General features: G+C 51.0%; 2 protein-coding genes across 2 annotated transcripts; one reads left to right on the forward strand and one right to left on the reverse strand.

The window, feature by feature from the left end:
• Positions 1-1011: 1011 nt before the first annotated feature.
• Positions 1012-11625, reverse strand: GET3 (guided entry of tail-anchored proteins factor 3, ATPase). Its single transcript, XM_029585131.1, has 7 exons — positions 11421-11625; positions 10119-10266; positions 5034-5182; positions 4544-4694; positions 4361-4468; positions 3676-3873; positions 1012-3102 (listed from the first exon to the last, which is right to left on the reverse strand). Exons 1-7 carry the CDS (start codon positions 11567-11569, stop codon positions 2971-2973), a joined length of 1035 nt encoding a protein of 344 aa, XP_029440991.1. The 5' UTR covers positions 11570-11625; the 3' UTR covers positions 1012-2970.
• Positions 11626-11955: 330 nt separating this feature from the next.
• On the forward strand, positions 11956-16323 carry TRIR (telomerase RNA component interacting RNase). The gene is made up of 3 exons (XM_029585145.1): positions 11956-12302; positions 14161-14238; positions 14771-16323. The coding sequence occupies exons 1-3, from the start codon at positions 12057-12059 to the stop codon at positions 14876-14878; spliced, it is 432 nt and encodes a 143-aa protein (XP_029441005.1). The 5' UTR covers positions 11956-12056; the 3' UTR covers positions 14879-16323.
• Positions 16324-18367: the final 2044 nt, after the last annotated feature.

Consider the following 18367-nt stretch of genomic DNA (forward strand, 5'->3'; position numbering starts at 1 on the left):
GATCAGTGCAGAAGCTTCTGCAAGACTGCACACTTCCTTGATCCTCATCGCTCTCATGTAGCCCAGTCAGATGTGGTTTGCATTATCTTGTATGACTTTCCAGCAGCCCCCCTCCCCCCCAATACATCTGTGGACAAATCCTACGAGATGAAGGGACACTGTATCATTCTGAACTCACAGTTCTCAACCTAACAGCCTGGTTGTTGAACATTCAGCAAGCACGAATCTCTTTTTGCCCAAAGAAATTGAAGACATACTGGTCTTGTCTAGAAAGCCATCCACTAGGAAAAGCTATGCCTTCAAATGAAATAAATATTCCAAGTGGTGCCAACTGACCATTTTGGACTCGTTTCTTGCAAACCCAACTCTTTGCTAACATTCTTGCTCCTTCTTTCTCACTCAGGTCTTGCCATGTCCTCTGTAAGAGTACATCTCAGCACCAAAGCGGCTTGCCATGTTCTGGTGGACAGTAAACTGATTTCTACTCATCCATTGATATTGAGATTTATGAAAGATCTACGGCATGTCAAGCCTCCCGTACAAAAAACGGGATTTGAATGTCTTTTCTCAACTGATAAAACCAACATTTGAGCCTTTAGAGACAACATTAAGTTCTTGACATGGAAAGAGGTGCTCCTTGTAGCTGTGTCCTCAGCTAGAAGAGCCAGCGAACTCCAAGCTCTCGTTCACTATCCACTATATATGCAACATTTTAGCGTGGTCCTCCGTACTCATTCAAAGTTTCTTCCAAAGGCTGTCTTGGCTTTCCGTATCAATCAATCCATTGCATTACTACCTTCTTTCCAAGACCAAACGTGCATGTGGAAGAGAAAGCCCTTCACACTTTGATATTTTAAGAGACCCTTGGCCTACTGTAAGAAATGAATTCAGCCACATCACCAAGCTTCCCAACTTTGTGTGTTTTACGACGCTAAAAAAAAAAAAAAAACAAAGCGGAAGTCGGTTGAGCGTAGCCACAAGTGTGAAAAAAAACCAAAAACTAGACCGATGCCTTGGAAGGTACAATATTTATTCTGATCCAGATTAAAAGTGAAAGTACCCATCACCTTTTCAGCTGCATCAGGGGCTCAGCCACTCAGATTACACAAATGTATATATCCTTCACATTTGCATAAAAATGTCAGTGTCTTATCGTTGTACTCCACGCCTTGAGAGAGTGTCCTACCGCACAAAGGAAAAACTCCCACACATGCTCAACAGAGCTCAAAGCTCTACCATGCGTTTGGTGCTGCTGGATGACATCATCCACGTCATGGCTGATTCATCTGATTAGCTATGGAAAACACCATTTACAGCAAGCAAACTTGCTTTATTGAGCCAATGTATTTTCTTATAAAGTTACAGTCTACAATAAAAGCAAAAGTAAAGTGCCACATCCTGGGATTCTTTTGGCCCAGCAATTTCCTCCAGCTCCATTCAATGGAAAGGAGGCTCTGAAACAAGGGATCAGGGTGGAGGACACATGTAACAAACATTCGAGAAAGCCTGGGACGAGCACAGGGAGAGACTGAAGGAATTATAAAGCTGAGCAGGAGGCGTGGACAGGTCTTATCTGCCGTCACGTTCTAAGTTCTATCGGGTTCCCAGCTCAGTCAGAATCAGCTTTTGCTGGGCTTCAGCACGATGAGCCTTCAGCTCAGCACTCCCCTCAGGATTCTTCATATCCTCTCCTAGCAGCGTCCCGTCCTCACGGCAACCACCTCAGCTCTGCTGCTCCTTCCAGGACCCTGGTACCACGAGCCCCCTGTCCGGCTACTGGTGGCCTTTGCCTGATGGCAGAGAGGCCCTGCTCGGGAGAGGTGTGAACGCTGCGGCAGCTCCAGTCCCAGCTAGCCCTGGTCCCTCTGCACGGCAGCGGCCACCCCCTCCCCGCTCCCTAAATGTGCCCTTCAGCCGTCCATGCTGTGCTGAAAATGGGACTCGCCAGTCCTCGGGAAAGATGCAGGCAGGGTGAACTCTACGTTGAGTTGTTTTTTGTTACCCTAATTTCAGGACCAGGAGAGTTTCCTTAGTAATAAGAGCAGGCTTAGCTTTTATCCCTTGATGTCAGTGCCTTGGACTGCTTTTATACAATGAGAATGTTTAGTTATTCCTTATTAGAAGCTGAAGGCAGGACCCTTCCTCTGTAACTAAGCATTGACGGCCGTCTGCCAGAGCTACGCCGGGATGCACGCACCGAGGGCGATTCTTATAAGAGGGGCAGTTAAGGTCCCTCTTCCCAGAAGTGACAGCACATGCGAGGGGTTGCTTTGTATCCGGCTGCTTCTATCAGAGCTGCCTGGGGATTTTACTTCCTGTCCCACACTCTCCCCCCCTGGGCCAGCCCTGCCCACAGGCCCTGTTAATCCGGGCACGAGCCGTCACAGAGGGGCAGAACATGGGAATAGTCCAGATCCTCCCAAATCTGGCTGCCGGGTGTAACTGCCAGAGATACACAAGCAGGCTGAGAAGACCTAGAGACCAGAATCAGGTGGGCCCTGGGGGAAGAAAAGGGGAGAGCCAGCAGGCAAAGAAACCAGAGGGGCACTAAGTGTTTCCAAATAAACTATTTATTGTAAGATTCGGCAGATTGCAAAGGACTGGGGCCCCGAGCTCCTCTGCACCACATGCCCCCTGCCGGGCTCTCTGATCCTGTGCAGACAGAGGCAGGAAAGACGTCAAACGCCGAGTGTGCAGGGGGCAGGGATGCATGCGAGACCGAGAAATGAGACTACAATGTTTACACTACCTAACTTCAGGCTGTTCCCCACCCACCCCAGCCCCGCTTTCACGATCACCATTAAAACCGAGCGTCCCCGCACCGTTCCCCACCCAGGATGGGCAATAGGTAATAAATATGTAGACGAGGCAGGCTGGGGAGGACGGCACAGCAGGCCCTGGGGCTGGTGATAGGGGGAGAAGGGGGGGCGGATAGAGCTGGAATGGTTAAAGGTGAGATTGCCCTCCAGCTCATTTCCCACTGGGGGGCTTGTAAGGCTCCAGCAGCAATCTGGAGAAGGTGTTCACTTTGTCGGCGCCCCGCACTTCGTGGGGCAGCAGTGGCAGCTTCACGATGTGGAAATCTTCATACAGGTCCTCCATCTGAAGGGGCAGAGAAGAAGCAGTAAGGCAGAGCCCCGACGTACGGGGCGAAGTACACAGACCCAAGCCCGCCCACCCCCCCGAGGATCCCGGAAGGCAGGGCCACAGCTCGCGTGCCAGCCGGGGGATCTGCTGTTCACCCACACCAGGTGCTGGGGTTTCCACTTCCTGTCTTTGTAGGACGTACGACACGGTCACTCCCCCCTCCCTTATGGGAGGAAATTCTCAGACTGCCCAGTTTGGGATGAAGCCTGTGGATACTTCCTGCCTGGGATCTCTGCATGGTTTCAAAGAGAAACTGTGTTCACTTTGCACCCCTGGCAAGTCTGAAAGGGAAAACCTGCACGCACTTCCTGAAACGATGCAAAGCCCACGGGTAAAAAGCGTGCAGGCAGTCTGAAAACATGCATTACTTCTCGCTCCCTGGGGCGCGGATAAGAGTCCAACGCTTGCTGTTTATCCTTACTGAAAGGAGGGTAAGTCACTCACGTAAAGGGCTCTAAAAGGGTCTCCTCGCCATGGGAAACTCAAGGACACGTTCTGCGCGAGGAGGACCGGAAGACCAACTCTTACCTGGTCCAGATACTTGGACTGGATCTTGTGCCGGGCCTCGCACATCTTGCAGGGGCGTTCGGGGTCCGGGAAGACCAGCTGGTTCACAATTATGTTGTGCGTGTCAATCTTGCACTTGGCAAGCTCCTGGATGAGGCGCTCCGTCTCGTAGAGGGACAAGAACTCGGCAATGCAGACGCAGATGAATGTGGTCTGCTCCTGAGGGGAGTTAAATCCAGGCACACACATCAGGTTGGGGGAAATCAAGGTAGAGATGTCTATCTTTTTTTTTTTCTGTTTCGTGGTTCGGTTCGGGTCCCCCGCGGGTAATTTCGTTTTTTCCCCGCGGGTTCCCGAATTTCGCGTTGGTGCGCACCAACAAGAAATACGAATTTTTCCGAAATTTCGGGAAAACTGTTTTTCGTTTCAGAGCGCTCCCCATCCACGACGAATTAGACAATGTCGCTGAAACTGTGCGATTCGTTTTGAAACGAATGCACATCTCTCTATCAAGGACCTATCCTTGCCGTCACATTCGGTGGCCCGAATATAAATTTCTTGCCGACTGTTGTCTGCTGCCAACTACTCAAGACAAGGCTCCACCTCAAAATTAAGGTTTCACCACTGCCTGCAAGCAGAAGGGATGTCCGACCCCTGCGGTAATTCACCTGTTTCAGGAGGAATGGCTCCCTCCAAGGGTCCTTACCGGATCTTTGAACTGCTCGCTAACGGATCGGATGACTGGGAGGGTCTCCTCCAGCTTGGAAGCCAGCTGGTCAGCGTTCATGTCCCCTAGACCCAGCATGTTGCACATCTACAGAGAAGCAGAGAGGAGCAGTGAGTCCACGCTCAGCGGCAGAGCAGAGCCGCGCCCCCCCAGCTGCCTTACCTGGGATATGAAGGGGCTGATCTGGTTCTTGATCTGCATCAGCCTCCCCAGCCCCCGCTCCACGATGGTAGGGAAGTTCAGCAGCCGCAATGTGTGTCCCGTAGGCGCCGTGTCGAAAACCACCACTGAGAAATTCATTCCTTTCACCAACCTGAAGACAGAGGCACGGGATTACACGCAGCAGCAGCAGCCGTCGTCCCCAGGGCCCTGCTGCAGGGATTGGGGGGGGGGGGGGGGGAAGAGTGAGGAGATGGCTCTCTTGGGGGAGTTGAGGGTGAAGGCTCATGGTGCCAGAATCGGGAAGAAAAAGGAGAAAGATGGGGGCCAGAGTGGCAGGAACCGGGCAGTGCCTTCAGGTTACAGAAACATGCAGCAGTACTCAGACAACGAAAGGGCAGCAAAGAGCAACCACAAGTTACAGCCTAAGGCATGAAGGCTCTCCAGGTGCCCCCTCTCTCTCTGCACTGTAATATTTCCAGCCAGCTCTCACCTCATGACCTCGGCATAGCTCATGGCCTCATCGATGCCTGGGAAGGCGCTCATGGCTTCTTGCATCATTTTCTTCCCCATGCTCAGCATGTTGTCTTCCTCAAAGAACTCGTCTGGCAGCTCCGCTACGCCCAGGCTTGGGTCTATCTCCTGCAGGGAAGGGATGGGAAGGTGGTCACGGGGAGGAACTCGTTAAAAGAGAGAGGTCTCACGCAGTGCGCCAAGGAAAGGAAGCTCCCGAAGATGGGCTGTGGTTTTTAAAGTATTTCTAACCCACCCATCTGCTCTACTAGGCGGGTAACAATAAGAACAACCACAACGGTTAAAAGTGAACACCACAATACACACACACACGTTATACAGATGAATAAAAATACATAACACAAATCAAACCATCTGCTGATCCGATACTAAAACCAGGATACGGCCTGTGCGAAAACCCACACTCTGGAGCCACAGCCTCTGCCAACGTTACGAAATCGCGCAGCATCAACGAGTCTGCTCAGAGTCACGAGGACAAACTAATAAGCAGCCTGGCAAATACTCAAATAAGCCTGGAGCATCTTTTGAGATCCGATTATGTAAGTTTCGGTCTTAAGCTGGTAAATTCATTCCAAGCCACAGAGAACAAACAATCTTTGGCAAACGGAGGCTACACGCGGCTGTGAAGATGACCTCGGATTCCGAAACGAGCAAACTAACCTTATATGTCCTTCGCCAGTCGACGGGCAGCCAGTGCAACAGGCCCCCTTACGATTCGCGCCGCGCCATTCTCCAAAGTCTTGAGGGCCTTAAGTGTTGACTGCAGGAGGCCAATGTCCAACGCGTTACAGTAAAATCGACAGAGGAGGATGCTAAAGGCCCAAAAGGACCTTGAGATTCGGCAATAGAAGGCTTAAGATCTCCGGGCGGACGAAGCTTGTAAAAGCTAATTTCAAAACAACCACTGAGATCCAAATGAAAGAGAAGAGTCCAGAATTACGCTCACATTACGAACCTGGCTAGAAATCCCAAATTTTCACTCCATCAATAGTAAGTGAGCAGGTGGCCGAAGAGAAGAAAACCCAGACAGAGCGAGCGCCTCCCTCTTTTTAACATTCACTAAAAACAGCCTATTATCAGACAACCAGCCCTGATAAAGCCTCCACCATGGGCGGATAAATCCAGATAAAAACCCGATAACCAACATCAAGATTAGCTAAAAGCCGACAAAGAGGAAACAAATTAGTAATACACAGCCAACAATGCAAATGGTGTGGATTTCGAGCCCTGCGTCAACGTGTCAAGACCACCCCGTCAAAAAAAAAAAAAAAAAAAGATGGAAGCCATGAGTAAAGTTTAGATGTCAGAATGATTTGCTGAAGACAGCCCGGCGCTATAGTATAACCCGGCACATTGCATGCTGCTGATATATCTAGCAAAGTCAGAAACTATATCAACTCTGTGCTCAAAACCCACACCGAAATACGTCAGAAAGAGATGGGACAATGGTAGCGTTTCAGTGCTGCGTGCCAACCAAAAACCAAACTAACGATTATCTAATAAACTACCTATGCATTGTTTCAACACTATCTTACAGCACTCTGGCTAGAAAAGGCTGATAACTGGCAAAGTCAGCAGGGTCTTTAACAGAGGACGAACAAAAGCCATCCTTAGCATGTGGGGAACTAGGCCTTCATGCAGAGATGCATTGGCAATACTGGTGATGACCTCCTGCATCAGCTTAATAAAAAAAGACATTTCAGCAGGTTCTGAAAGGTCAATAAGCATCCCCTTAAGTTAGCCACGTCGTCAGTAATCACCTCACTACCTATGCCCAGTGGCAGATGGGTCCCAGGGCAGCGTAGGACACTGTCAGAACTGCTTCGGAAGAGTTCTCATTGTATCAAGAAAGAAAAACATCAAAAAACTCTCACTTTCACCAGCTAAAGAAGCAACACTGTGCCCAGAAATGGGAGCAATTAAAGCCTGAACAATACGAGCCAGTTCACGGGGGCGGTTAGGAGCGGTTCTAACACAATGATAGCAGTATTCTCTCCTCGGCCCATCCATTGTGCGGCGGCAGTCTAAAATCAGAGCTTTACGCCAGGAACGCTGTTTAAATAACTTTCATTCGTGGCAGAATACCAGCACAGTTCATACTGAAAACATGATCAGATCTTACTATAACCCTAAGAGAGAAAGATAACCCCCACTGGACAAACGACTCAGAAAAGCAGGACACACTTTGTTTATTAAAAAGCAAAAGCTCTTGTATGAAAAGGCAGGTGACCCCCCCTTCATTCAGCAACCGGTGGCACTGCCTTCAGTAGCGATGACTTCAACTAAACGTTTCTGGAACTGCTCGTCAGTCTCTCTCGCTTCCCTTTTCAGGAATTCTGGCCACACGAGGGCTTCCTTGCCCTTCACGTCAGGTCTTGCCACAAACACCATTGCAACAGGTGGGTTTGTGTCGGGACTTTGGCGTCGGCAATCCAAAACACAAAACCTCTTCTGCCATTCTGTAGCAGAGAGAGAGAGAGTCACTTGAATGTTTAGGGTCCTCTCACCTTCCTGCCATGACCCACTTTTGTTTGGCTCAGCTGATGGAGAGAAGATCTAAAACACATTCTGAAACAGAGCAGAACTCGAGGTTCCAATAACGGCAAAGCCAGCAGCCCCGCGTCACGATACCTGCACAACCATGCTCGATAGTCAAGACGACGTTCTTCCTTTGGTTTTCACCAGAACATGGAAACAGCCTCCCAGTGGGGGATGGTGGAGACAAGGACGGTGTCTGAATTCAAGAAAGCACGGGGTAGACACAGGATCTCTGAGGAAGAGGAAGGGATCATAAAGCTGGGCATGGGATGTGGATAGGCCGCATGGTCTTTTATTTGCTGTAAAACCACTGCTGTAACTGGAAAGGAAACCTTTGGTCTTATCAGCCAAATTTTCTTTCCTCGAGTCCTGACAGATCAGTCCAGACACATGGGCTTTGTCCTCCTCTCAGCAAAGAAGAACTAGAAAGCTGTTAATTTCCTTTCGTCTCAACAGACCAGTCCAGATGAATGGGTTGTCCTTGCTCGCGAGCAGGAGGCAGAGAACAAGCCTTTTCTGAAGTCATGTACCCCTAGCAGGAAAGAATAATCACACACACGGCTGTCCTGTCCTTTTTCTCACCTCCCTGTACGCTAATGCTAGGGGGAATTCCTAAATATTTCTGAACAAGAACCAAACAGAAGAATGAGAAAGGCGCTAGTGCCCCTCAGGTGGGTTCTGGACCGGTCTGTCATGACTCAAGGAAAGAGAATTAACAAGCATGCTTAAGCTTCACATTCCTTATCCTGCTAGATCAGTCCAGACAAATGGGATGTGCCTGAGCAGTACCCAACCCAGGGGGAGTGGGGCCATCGTGGCCTCCAGGACTTTCATGACAAATAAGTCCTTCTTGGCTTGAAAGTAACTTGTAATGCTTGACAAATAAATGTAATAAAGCCATGTGCCTGTCTTGCATGTCCTGTGGAAAGAACAGTTTTTGCTCTGCCCACAGGAAGGCCTGTTGCCCTCCCGGAGTGCACTCTCAGCCATTCTAGGATCCTTCTGCCTTTTCTGAGGCCGAGGCAACCGCATCCTTAATCCATTTTGCGATGGACATTTTTGAGGCTGCTTTCCCATTCTCTGAAGAGGACAAACAGCCTATCTGACGTCCAGAAGGCATTCATAACTGCAGCAGGATTGTTTTTGTCTGACTGCAGCCGCTGGTGTATCCATCTTTGACATAAGAAACAGGTGGTCCACATCTGCCTGTTGGACTGGGCAGAGTACTGGCATGGCTCTCCTGATCCTAAGGGAGGAATTCAGGGTCTCCCATTCCATCGTAATCATCTCCTGTACTGCAGAATTAAGGGGGAGACTTTAGGGAGTTTCTTAATCCCTATTAAAACAGGACTTCTTCGTGGAGCTGCTTCCTTTTCCTGTTTAAGTCAAAGCTTCCGATAAGTGCGCGACAAGTTCAGCCTTCCGAAAGAGTCTCACCAGCGTGTCCTCACCTCCACGTGCTGTCATCTCTGCTTCTTCAGAGCCTTCTTCCGACTCCTGTGTCTCTCTCACTCTGGATGCTACGGGAAGACCAGGAATGGTCCAGAGAAACAATTGTCATGCTGGGTCAGTGCAAGGTCCATCGAGCCCGGCATTCAGATCTCAGTACCCAGCAGATTCCATAAAGCAGATCTAATTTCTGTTCCTCGCTCCCAGGGAAAGCATAGCTTTCTCTAGTCTACCTGGTTAAAAATGTGATATGGGCTTTTCTTCCAGAACCTGTCCGGACTCTTTTAAACACCTCTTTCCTAATCACCTTGATCACGATCTCTGGCACAGATTTTACAGTTTGATAGTGCGCTGAGTGAAAAAGTTTAGTTTGTTTAATACTTACAGAAGTAAATCAATGTGATGTACAATGAACAGATTAACATGGTGTAATTAAAGAATGTAAAGCAATAAAATGAACAGCACAAGATAAAAATCTGTTTTCATGTTTGATGCCTACCATTGTATTACTTTTGTTTCTATGAATGTTTATCCACCTTATAACACACATTTTGAATGTTTTAACCGTAAACTGTTTTGAGCTAGTGAATGACAGTATATAAAACATTTAAATAAAATAAACAAACATCTAATGTGAAGTTAAAGACAGACAACAAATACCAGAATACCCTAACACGAAAATAGTGAGGTTCAATTACAGAGAAGGTTTGAATACAAATAAGCAAAAACCAAAATGGTATAAAACATTAAAAGAAATATAAGAAACCTAACAGGAACACTTATGCTATAAGTGGTTACCTTATAGCATGAATGTGTCTCCCCCCTTTCCTTTCCTACTATTTGAGAGGCTATGTAGGCTAGGGCTCTTTGGTCTGGAAAACAGACAGCTGTGAGGGAACATGAGAGAAGTTTATAAAATCACGAGTGGCAATGATAAGCCTAACCAGGGGCTATTTCCATTCTTCACTTCATGCTCAAGCCCTCCAGTAACACCATTAGGTAGTGGCGTTCTTCCACATGCCCCATCCAGAGTCTAAAGTGACCCTTTCCCACTTACCATGGCAAACAAGTTGTCATAGCCCTTCACTTTGGTGGGGACTTTGGAGAACTTCTGGTCGAAGGCATCCGAAATATTGTGTGCAGGGTCAGTAGAGATGATGAGTACACTCTCCCGCACCTTGGATAACTGCACAGCCAGGCTGCAGCTGAAAAAAGGGAAGACAAGAAAAGTTTGCACAAACTGGGGGAGAGTGGAGGATTCTGGACAGTGATCAAAGATTTCAGGAAAGGGCTTTATATGGAGGCTAGGAAGGGAAGGGACGTGAGAAAGGTTTCAGAGGAGGGAAGACAGGTTTGTGCTGGGGAGAAGGAAGCTGAAAAGAGTTTTTAGGAGGGGGAGGGAAGGAATTCTGGGGAATTCTTGTGAGAGGTTTGTGCAGGGGAGGGGGAATGAAGGGGGAGAGGGAAGGGAGATTTGTCAGGGAGAGGGAATTCTGGCAAAGGGGAGGTTCTTCTAGGAAAGGGGGATGGAGGGAAGGGGAGATTCATATGGATGAAGGAGAATAGAGGGGGAGAGGGAGTTCTGGGGAAGGAAAGGTCTGTGCAGGGGAGGGGGGTGGAGGGTAGGTCTGTAGGAGGGGGGAGGTTTGTATGGGCAAAGGAGAATGGAGGGAGAGAGAGAATTCTGGGGAAGGAGAGGGGGATCGAGGGTAGGTTCTGTATGAGGGAGGGGGAGGTTTGTATGGGCGAAGGAGAATAGAGGGGAAGAGAGAATTCTGGGGAAGGAGAGGGGGATGGAGAGAAGAGGTGAGGGAAGGTTTGTATGGGCAAAGGAGAATGGAGGGGAGAGGGGATTCTGGGGAAGGAGAGGGGGATGGAGAGAAGAGGTGAGGGAAGGTTTGTATGGGCAAAGGAGAATGGAGGGAGAGAGAGAATTCTGGGGAAGGAGAGGGGGATCGAGGGTAGGTTCTGTATGAGGGAGGGGGAGGTTTGTATGGGCGAAGGAGAATAGAGGGGAAGAGAGAATTCTGGGGAAGGAGAGGGGGATGGAGAGAAGAGGTGAGGGAAGGTTTGTATGGGCGAAGGAGAATAGAGGGGGAGAGAGAATTCTGGGGAAGGAGAGGGGGATGGAGAGAAGAGGTGAGGGAAGGTTTGTATGGGCAAAGGAGAATGGAGGGGAGAGGGGATTCTGGGGATGGAGAGAAGAGGTGAGGGAAGGTTTGTATGGGCAAAGGAGAATGGAGGGGAGAGGGGATTCTGGGGATGGAGAGAAGAGGTGAGGGAAGGTTTGTATGGGGGAAGGAGAATGGAGGGGGGAGAGGTTTCCAGGTGGGAAAAGTTTGGGGGCAGGGCCTCTCACCTGCAGGTGGTCTTGCCCACGCCGCCCTTGCCTCCCACGAAGATCCAGCGGAGGGAGCGCTGCTCGCTGATGTTGCTCAAGGTGGGGTCCAGGGGCTCCACGTCCGGCGCGTCCTCGAACTCCTCCTCCAGCCCCGCCGCTGCCGCCATCCTGACTCCTAGGCAGCAACAACCGTCCGCTGCGTGACGCCAGCCGGTCAGCCAATCCGCGGCCGATACGCATAAGAAGGTAGAACCAATCAGCGGCCGGGGCACGTGACCAAGGAGAACCAACCGCAGCGCGGAGCGCTGGTCACGTGACGTAAACAAAATAAAATAAGAACTGGATGTCTGCCCGGACGTTCCATAGTGACGACACACCCGGCGACACGAGCGACCCCCGTCTTGTCACGTGATGCGGTGAGGCCCAACCGCCGTTCAGCCGCCCGATTTCCCTTCCCCTCGCGCCACCAGATAGCGTCATGTGACTTTAAGGTCGCCGCCCCATTGGCCAATCTGCACCACAGTTCATTAATAAGTAATTTTCTGGCCGACTAGCGCGTCTTTAGCCGTGAACGGTAAGGAAAGGGGCGTGTCGGGGGCGGAGTCTGTCCCAGCATGCCCCGCTTCTCCTCCCCCCCGCGGTTCTTCTTCCAAGATGGCGGCGAGGCGGGGAGCTGCGGAAGCTTCGCGAAGCTCCGGGAGCAGCGGGGAGCGGCGCAGGCAGCCCGAGGCCGCCGGCTCCGGCATTAATCTCTTCGTGAACGACGGCAGCTTCCTGGAGCTCTTCAAGAAGAAGATGGAGGCGGAGCAGGGAGGTGCGGCCGGGCCGGCGGAGAACACCCAACCGCCTGGCACCGAGCAGGAGCCCGAGAAGAAGAAGAGCAGCGCCGCGCTCAGCTTTGTAAGAGGAGGCTGGAGGCCGGGACAGCCCCCCCCCCCCCCGGCCTACCACCCAAGGGAGAGGGAGGAAAGGCCGTGAAGTCCCCGGGGGGAGGGCGGAAGAGGCCCCAGATACCCCCGGAGCGTGGGAATGAGGAGAGAGAGATAGACAGGCAGACATCCTTAGGGAAAGAGGCCTGGAAGAGGCCCCTGACTCCCCCGGTGGAAGGGGAAGTGCAGGAGAGGGGAACAGGCCGAGACATCCCCGGGGAGAGAGGGGATGCAGCCCTCCAGGGGTGAGAGAGAGGGGAGGAACAGGCCGAGACATCCCCGGGGAGAGAGGGGATGCAGCCCTCCAGGGGTGAGAGAGAGGGGAGGAACAGGCCGAGACATCCCCGGGGAGAGAGGGGATGCAGCCCTCCAGGGGTGAGAGAGAGGGGAGGAACAGGCCGAGACATCCCCGGGGAGAGAGGGGATGCAGCCCTCCAGGGGTGTGGGAGAGGGGAGGAACAGGCCGAGACATCCCCGGGGAGAGAGGGGATGCAGCCCTCCAGGGGTGAGAGAGAGGGGAGGAACAGGCCGAGACATCCCCGGGGAGAGAGGGGAGGAACAGGCTGAGACATCCCCGGGGAGAGAGGGGATGCAGCCCTCCAGGGGTGAGAGAGAGGGGAGGAACAGGCCGAGACATCCCCGGGGAGAGAGGGGATGCAGCCCTCCAGGGGTGAGGGAGAGGGGAGGAACAGGCTGAGACATCCCCGGGGAGAGAGGGGATGCAGCCCTCCAGGGGTGTGAGAGAGGGGAGGAACAGGCTGAGACATCCCCGGGGAGAGAGGAGGCTTGAGACAGCTGTGGATAAGGGGCAGAGGCCTTGGCGATTTTGCATTGGGAATACTGTGCTGCACCTTCAAATTGTCATTTATTTATTTATTTGAGTTTTATATACCGTAATGTGAAGTACAAACTTCTATACCTGCCTACCAAGAGAGGTCATTCCAAAAGATCACAATAGATATTTAATAAAACGTCTGTCATTGTTTGTAAATATATGCCATCAAAACACAATACAAAAGGACATACATAGGGTGGAGTCAGTCCAGAGGGAGGCCACTAAAATGGTCAGTGGTCTTTGTTCTAAAGCACATGGGGATAGAGTTAAAGATCTAAACATGATGCACCCTGGAGGAGAGGGGAGATAGGATAGAGACATTCAGATATCTCAGAGGTTTCCATGCACAGGAGCTGAGCCTCTATCAATGGAAAGGAGGCTCTAGAATGAGGGGTCCTGAGATGAGAGAGAGGGGGAAGACTTAGGAGATATTTCTTTACAGAGAAGGTGGTGGGTGTGTGGAGGGGGTAAAGAGAACACTTTCTGATTTAAAGCAAATATGGGGCAAGCACAGGGGATCTGTTAAGACATCCAACTGTGGGAGAGAGGAAGGAGGGACAGATGGAGCAGCAGGAGGATCAAGGAAGGAAAGGCCTGCAACATTTCCTGTGGGGAGGAGAGACCAGTGGTACTCCCAGGGAGGATGGGAAGGCCTTTCCCTACCCTTTGTTTCCCCCGGGCCTGGTTTGCACTGTTGCATCCCCCTTCCTCCCCTTGTACTTGATATTTTTCTTTCCAGTTTTAGCTGAAAGTGGTTCCTAGCTTTGTTTCAGGAGTCCAGGACCAGTGCTTTTTTTTCATACAAGTTTGTGTTTGAGTGTCAGCTCTGTGCTTGGACCTTGCCTAGGAGCCCAAGCTGCGAGCTGAACCTTGGCGTGCTTCTCTGTTCGTGCTCTAATTCAAGGAATCCGTGTTCTGTTATATAGAGGGCAGCAATACCATTACAGCTACCAGAGCTCGTGTAACGGTTACAGTCTTCTATCCCTTAACCCAGGTGGGCAAGCGGAGAGGCGGGAGCAAACTAGCCCTCAAGACAGGAGTAGTAGCAAAGAAGCAAAAGCCTGAGGATGAGGTAAGCAGGCTCCTGAGGAGCTTCCAGCTCAGCTTTGGCTGCCTGACTTCCCAGCTACCCTTCTGTAGCGGTTTATTTTGCAGTCACCAAAGTTCCTCTCTGCGTTTTTTAGCTTCCGGCCGCATGTAAGTAGCCAAAAACGTATGTGGAAAGAAAAGCTTGACCCTTGCATTATGGTACGGGAGCGGTCGCCTCAGCTCGGGGGAAATGCTGGGGGGGGGGGGGGGGGGGGATGTGCAGTGCAGGAGAAAGGGAGGTGTGACGGTGATTACGCCTGCGAGTGTGCGTGTGAGTGACCGCTACCAAGTGCAGGCTCATCCGGTTCCGCGTTGCTTGCACTCACTTGCCCCCTGCAGGACCAATGCGTGCAGACCGTGCCGGCAGTCGTCAGAAAGCGATGTCGTCCCTCCCCTGCCTGGCGAAAGATCGACGTGCCTACACTGGGGGGGGGAGACGTGCTTCGAGTTATTTTGCTTCACCCCCACTGTACAGTACTTGACTGATTGTCTCTCATTTGCTTTCAACCCTGCAGGTTTTGGCGAGTAAAGGAGACGCCTGGGCCAAGTACATGGCCGAAGTGAAAAAATACAAAGCCCACCAGTGCAGCGATGACGACAAAACCAGGCCACTTGTAAAATAAACTCCCCCCCTTCCCTCCCGCAGAGGACTTGTAGACATTGTACAGGACTTATTTAAACTGTTCGGAAGAGCAGCCGTGCTGGCGGAAACGCTCGGCAGGGTGGGCGCTGGCACGTTGACCGACACCCCCCCCTCCCCTCCCCCGTTCGCTTCTGGGAAGTGCCGGCGAATGGCAGCGTAAGCGAGAGAGAAGCCTCGTGGTGGTTATCCTTTCCCTGAGCATCTGTGTGTGTACTAGGAGTAGAATACACGAGTAGTTCTGCCATGGAATTGTGAGTGGGCTTTATTGCATCCGATCGTGGGGGGCGTCTCCGCTGCGCGTACTCGTGCGCGCACGGTGCAGAAGCAGCCACCGTCTGGCCAGCGTCTCGCTGCAGTCTGTTGTTATCTTGGCTAACAAGGCATTGCAGTAAGATGCTTTAGCTGCTTGTAGTAGAATTCCCTGAACTCCAAAGTGCTGTGATGTATTGAAGCTGAGCTCATTTGATTTAATTTTTTTTTATGGTTTCTTTCAGAGCTGAGTTTAGGCCCTTTTTTTTTTTTTTTTTGTGTGTGGGGGTCCTGGCCGTCACTCTGTTGCCTTAAAGGCTGGCTCTGATCCCGTTTCCTCCTGAAGAAGAGCTTTCAGGCATGCAGCCCTCCCGTACCCACCCCCCGTTTCACCATCTTGCTGCTGCACGGGAGAAAATGAACCATGGTTTCTCCTGTTTACGAAGTGACGTTTTTCTGTGCCCGTGGCAGAGTCTTGTGTGGCTGACAGCAGGGGCCCTGCCCTGGATTCGAGTGCGTGGATGCTGTAATCTGTCTCCCACTTCAGGAAAACCATGAACCGTTCCTGCCTGCCTCACCACGCGTGAAATCATTCCTTTCCTGGTGGGAGCCGTGCTCTGAATCCCGTCACCCCTGCCCTTTACACAGTGGTTAAGCGTTTGATGGAAGAAAGTGAAGAAACTGCAGGAATAGGGTTTTATTTTATTTTTTTTAAATATTAGTTATTAATTGGTATGTGTTTGAAGACCCAGTGACACCGGCTTGAGGTGCACCAGAGTGTTACTCTGTCCCATCACCGTGTCCTTGGATGGAATTTGATTGTGGTGCGGTGATGCAAGATTGTCCAGTGAAGAGCAACCATTGTAACACGAGAGAGCAGCGGGTGGGGTTGGAGTGGGCTTACGGACAGACGGAAATCTTCCCCCGTGCGTACCTAGTACCATCCTGGCTGTGCGGAGACGAGAGAAGTGGGTCCCTGGCATGCTCAGGTCAGACTGACGTGGTGGTGCTGGTTCTGGGGTACCTGCAGGCTCTTACCCCATCAGTGTTTGGGGCTTTCTGTGCTTTGTGCTTTAGGGTTGATTCATGCACTTCTGTTTTGCCCCAATCATACGCCTCCAGTGCTATGTTGTAAAATACTGTTGTAATAAATACTACTTTTCTATATCTCTTCCACTCCCAGGGCTGTTTTCTGTGTTCACTTGTTATCTAGGATTGTCCGGCCTTATGTGAATGCGATTATAGACAAAGTCCTGGCTTCTCACAGCCTGCTATGCACTATGATTTCAGGTTTTGTCTGTTCAGAGTATGCAGCAGGGTGTAGTTTGGGATGTGACTATTTCCAGAGCAGCTTTCCATTGTAAGACTTAGGAGTAACACTCAGTGCAACACACCTACCCTATCTTCTCTGCAGGCTTGTTGCTAGTATAGTCTAAAATGGCTGTCTCCTAGCACGAAGCCAGATGGACTCAGAACCATTGGGCTTATGCTCCCCTGCTAGCAGATGGAGATGGAGTTAGGTTTCAAAGCTGACGTCACCCTAGATACACCCCTGCAGTGACCTCAGCCATTCACTATCTCTCCGTCTCCTAGCAGATGTGGATGCGCTTCTAGATACATCCTGCAGTGACCTTGGCCATTCACTATCTCTCCGTCTCCTAGCAGATGTGGATGTGCTTCTAGATACATCCTGCAGTGACCTTGGCCATTCACTATCTCTCCGTCTCCTAGCAGATGTGGATGTGCTTCTAGATACATCCTGCAGTGACCTTGGCCATTCACTATCTCTCAGTCTCCTAGCAGATGTGGGTGTGCTTCTAGATACACCCCTGAAGTGACCTTGGCCATTCACTATCTCTCCGTCTCCTAGCAGATGTGGGTGTGCTTCTAGATACACCCCTGCAGTGACCTTGGCCATTCACTATCTCTCAGTCTCCTAGCAGATGTGGGTGTGCTTCTAGATACACCCCTGAAGTGACCTCGGTCATTCACTATCTCTCCATCTCCTAGCAGATTTAGATTTGCTTTCCCTAACCAGCATTGCTGGTATAGCGGAATTACTGTACTCGTTAAAATTGGAAATTTTAGCTTTAAATTGAAAGATCGAGCCCTGCTCTTCTGCGGTGATACCTAAAGGTCCTTCCCCCCAGTTGAGAATTCCTGAGGCAATTTCCGAGATCTCTGAGGTGTGCCTTGGTCTGGTAGTCTGTTCCCAGCGTGGACTCTGCTGCTCAAGTAGCTGAAAGGCAGTGGGTGCAGGAAGCTGAGCGCAGTGGTGACTGCCAAAGCCCTCTCCCCAAGCAGCCGGAGACCATCTCTGTTCTCGGCTAGTAAGCGCTGAGCCCAGGTAAGTAAAGAGAAGAAATACTCTGATTCAGAAACGTAGAAGGGCTCCGGTAAGTATTTCCTCCGGTCTCCTTGCTCGGCGTGCCGTACCGACTACGTTCCCGGTCCCATTGGGGCAAGGGAAGGGGGCTTCCGAGCAGGTTGAGCGGCCCCCTGATGGGCTAGGCCCTGCTTCAGGCTTGGTAGGCAGGCCACTGTGGCGCCATCTTGCGCATGGGTTTGTGCATTGCCATTGCTGCCCTTAGGCGCGGTGTGCGCCTAACGTTGCACATACGTTCTAAGGGCGCTTATATTTATGTGCATCGGGACAGATGCCAGGGGCTTCCAGCGCTTTCGGCTGTACTGGAACTCATTTCAGACATCTCGGCCCTCAAACATCTATCCTTTCAGAGTCGACAACCAAAAAGAGGAGCTGGTTCAGGTTCGGACCAAACATCTCAATGAAGTTTTGCCAAGCCATCCACGGTCGAGGAGACGGGATGACTATCCCTTTTCTACCAACGGTGGCTCGAGATCACGTCTGACAAATGGGTACTGGATATCATATGAGAAGGATATGCACTGACGCAGCATCCCTCGGAACATATTCATGTCTCCGTGCCACTCCCCGCACAAGAAGCTGGCAGTGGAATCTGCCTTGACAAGGCTCCTTAATTTGAGAGCTATAATTCCAGTACCAATGCCCCAGGAAAATATGGAGCGCTATTCCATCTGTTTCATCATATCCAAGAAGGAAGGTTCCTTTCATCCCATCCTGGACCTCAAGAGCATCAACTGTCATCTACGAGTAATTCATTTCCGCATGGAAACGCTACACTCCGACATGATGGCCGTACAACTGGGGGAGTTCTTAACCTCCCTGGTCCTCTTGGAG

This window comes from Rhinatrema bivittatum, chromosome 19 (genome assembly GCF_901001135.1).
Source record: "Rhinatrema bivittatum chromosome 19, aRhiBiv1.1, whole genome shotgun sequence".
In the NCBI taxonomy this organism is placed as follows: Eukaryota; Metazoa; Chordata; class Amphibia; order Gymnophiona; family Rhinatrematidae; genus Rhinatrema; species Rhinatrema bivittatum.

Bases quoted from the DNA above. Each gene is read 5' to 3' on its own strand.
- TRIR (XM_029585145.1), top strand. From the start codon at position 12,057: ATGGCGGCGAGGCGGGGAGCTGCGGAAGCTTCGCGAAGCTCCGGGAGC. The intron at 12,303-14,160 runs GTAAGAGGAGGC...CCCTTAACCCAG, and splicing joins GCAGCGCCGCGCTCAGCTTT to GTGGGCAAGCGGAGAGGCGG. The intron at 14,239-14,770 runs GTAAGCAGGCTC...TCAACCCTGCAG, and splicing joins AGCAAAAGCCTGAGGATGAG to GTTTTGGCGAGTAAAGGAGA.
- GET3 (XM_029585131.1), bottom strand. From the start codon at position 11,569: ATGGCGGCAGCGGCGGGGCTGGAGGAGGAGTTCGAGGACGCGCCGGAC. The intron at 5,183-10,118 runs GTAAGTGGGAAA...CCTTCCCTGCAG, and splicing joins ATGACAACTTGTTTGCCATG to GAGATAGACCCAAGCCTGGG. The intron at 3,874-4,360 runs GTAAGGACCCTT...AACTCCCCTCAG, and splicing joins GCGAGCAGTTCAAAGATCCG to GAGCAGACCACATTCATCTG.